The 673-nt window shown below is 40.0% G+C and overlaps 1 protein-coding gene across 1 annotated transcript in view; it reads left to right on the top strand.

Moving 5' to 3' along the window:
- Nucleotides 1-461: 461 nt before the first annotated feature.
- Nucleotides 462-673, top strand: part of citb (citron rho-interacting serine/threonine kinase b) — a gene marked incomplete at both ends in the record, with an annotated part of 24,148 nt that continues 23,936 nt past the window's right edge. Inside the window, one exon of the mRNA XM_080532318.1 lies at nucleotides 462-605. Coding sequence (XP_080388444.1) covers nucleotides 462-605 — 144 coding nt within the window. The remainder of the gene's footprint in view (nucleotides 606-673) is intronic.

Raw genomic sequence — 673 nt, 5'->3', positions numbered from 1 at the left:
GACTCCCCGCCACTTTTTTGGTAAACAGCTGAGGGATGGGGCTGGAGAAATGTTACTACTCTCCATGTCATAGACAGAGCTATGGATGCAAGGACTGACCATCCATGAGATCAAAATTATATTTTTAACCATGTTTTGAAGCTATACAGTGTTTACAATTGCATTGTAAACACTGTATATTACAAACAAGTAAAACCAGCTTATATTATGGGTTCTGATGGAAGACAATTGAACTAAGCTCATAAGGGATTATTAAGTTATATTCTTCAACAGTCAATGGCTATATATCATTAATTGAAAAGTCCAAAAATGGATGTACCAATTACAGATTGCCTTTTTCAAGTTCTAGAAATAGATAAAGCGCTTACTGCAAGGAAAAATAGTTTGAGGTGATTGAAGGACACTGTAATGCAGAAATGGTCATGTTCTCATTGTGAGGTCTTCACTGTTGTTCTTTACAGATGGAACAGGAGATCTCTCTAGTCCAGAGGAAGATGTCTGATCTGGAGTCAGTGCTGCAGCAGAAGGATGTGGAGCTGAAAGCCTCCGAGACACAGAGGACCATACTAGAACAAGACCTGGCAACATACATCACAGAGTGCAGCGTGAGTGGCACACTGCAGTGTGTGTTTGTTTGTGTGTGTTTGTGTATGTGTGTGTATGTGTGTGTGTG

This window comes from Nansenia antarctica, assembly GCF_963989245.1.
Source record: "Nansenia antarctica genome assembly, chromosome: 5".
Classification (NCBI taxonomy): domain Eukaryota; kingdom Metazoa; phylum Chordata; class Actinopteri; order Argentiniformes; family Microstomatidae; genus Nansenia; species Nansenia antarctica.
Note: the sequence above shows the minus strand (reverse complement) of the source record. Positions and strands in the feature narration are given on the sequence as shown.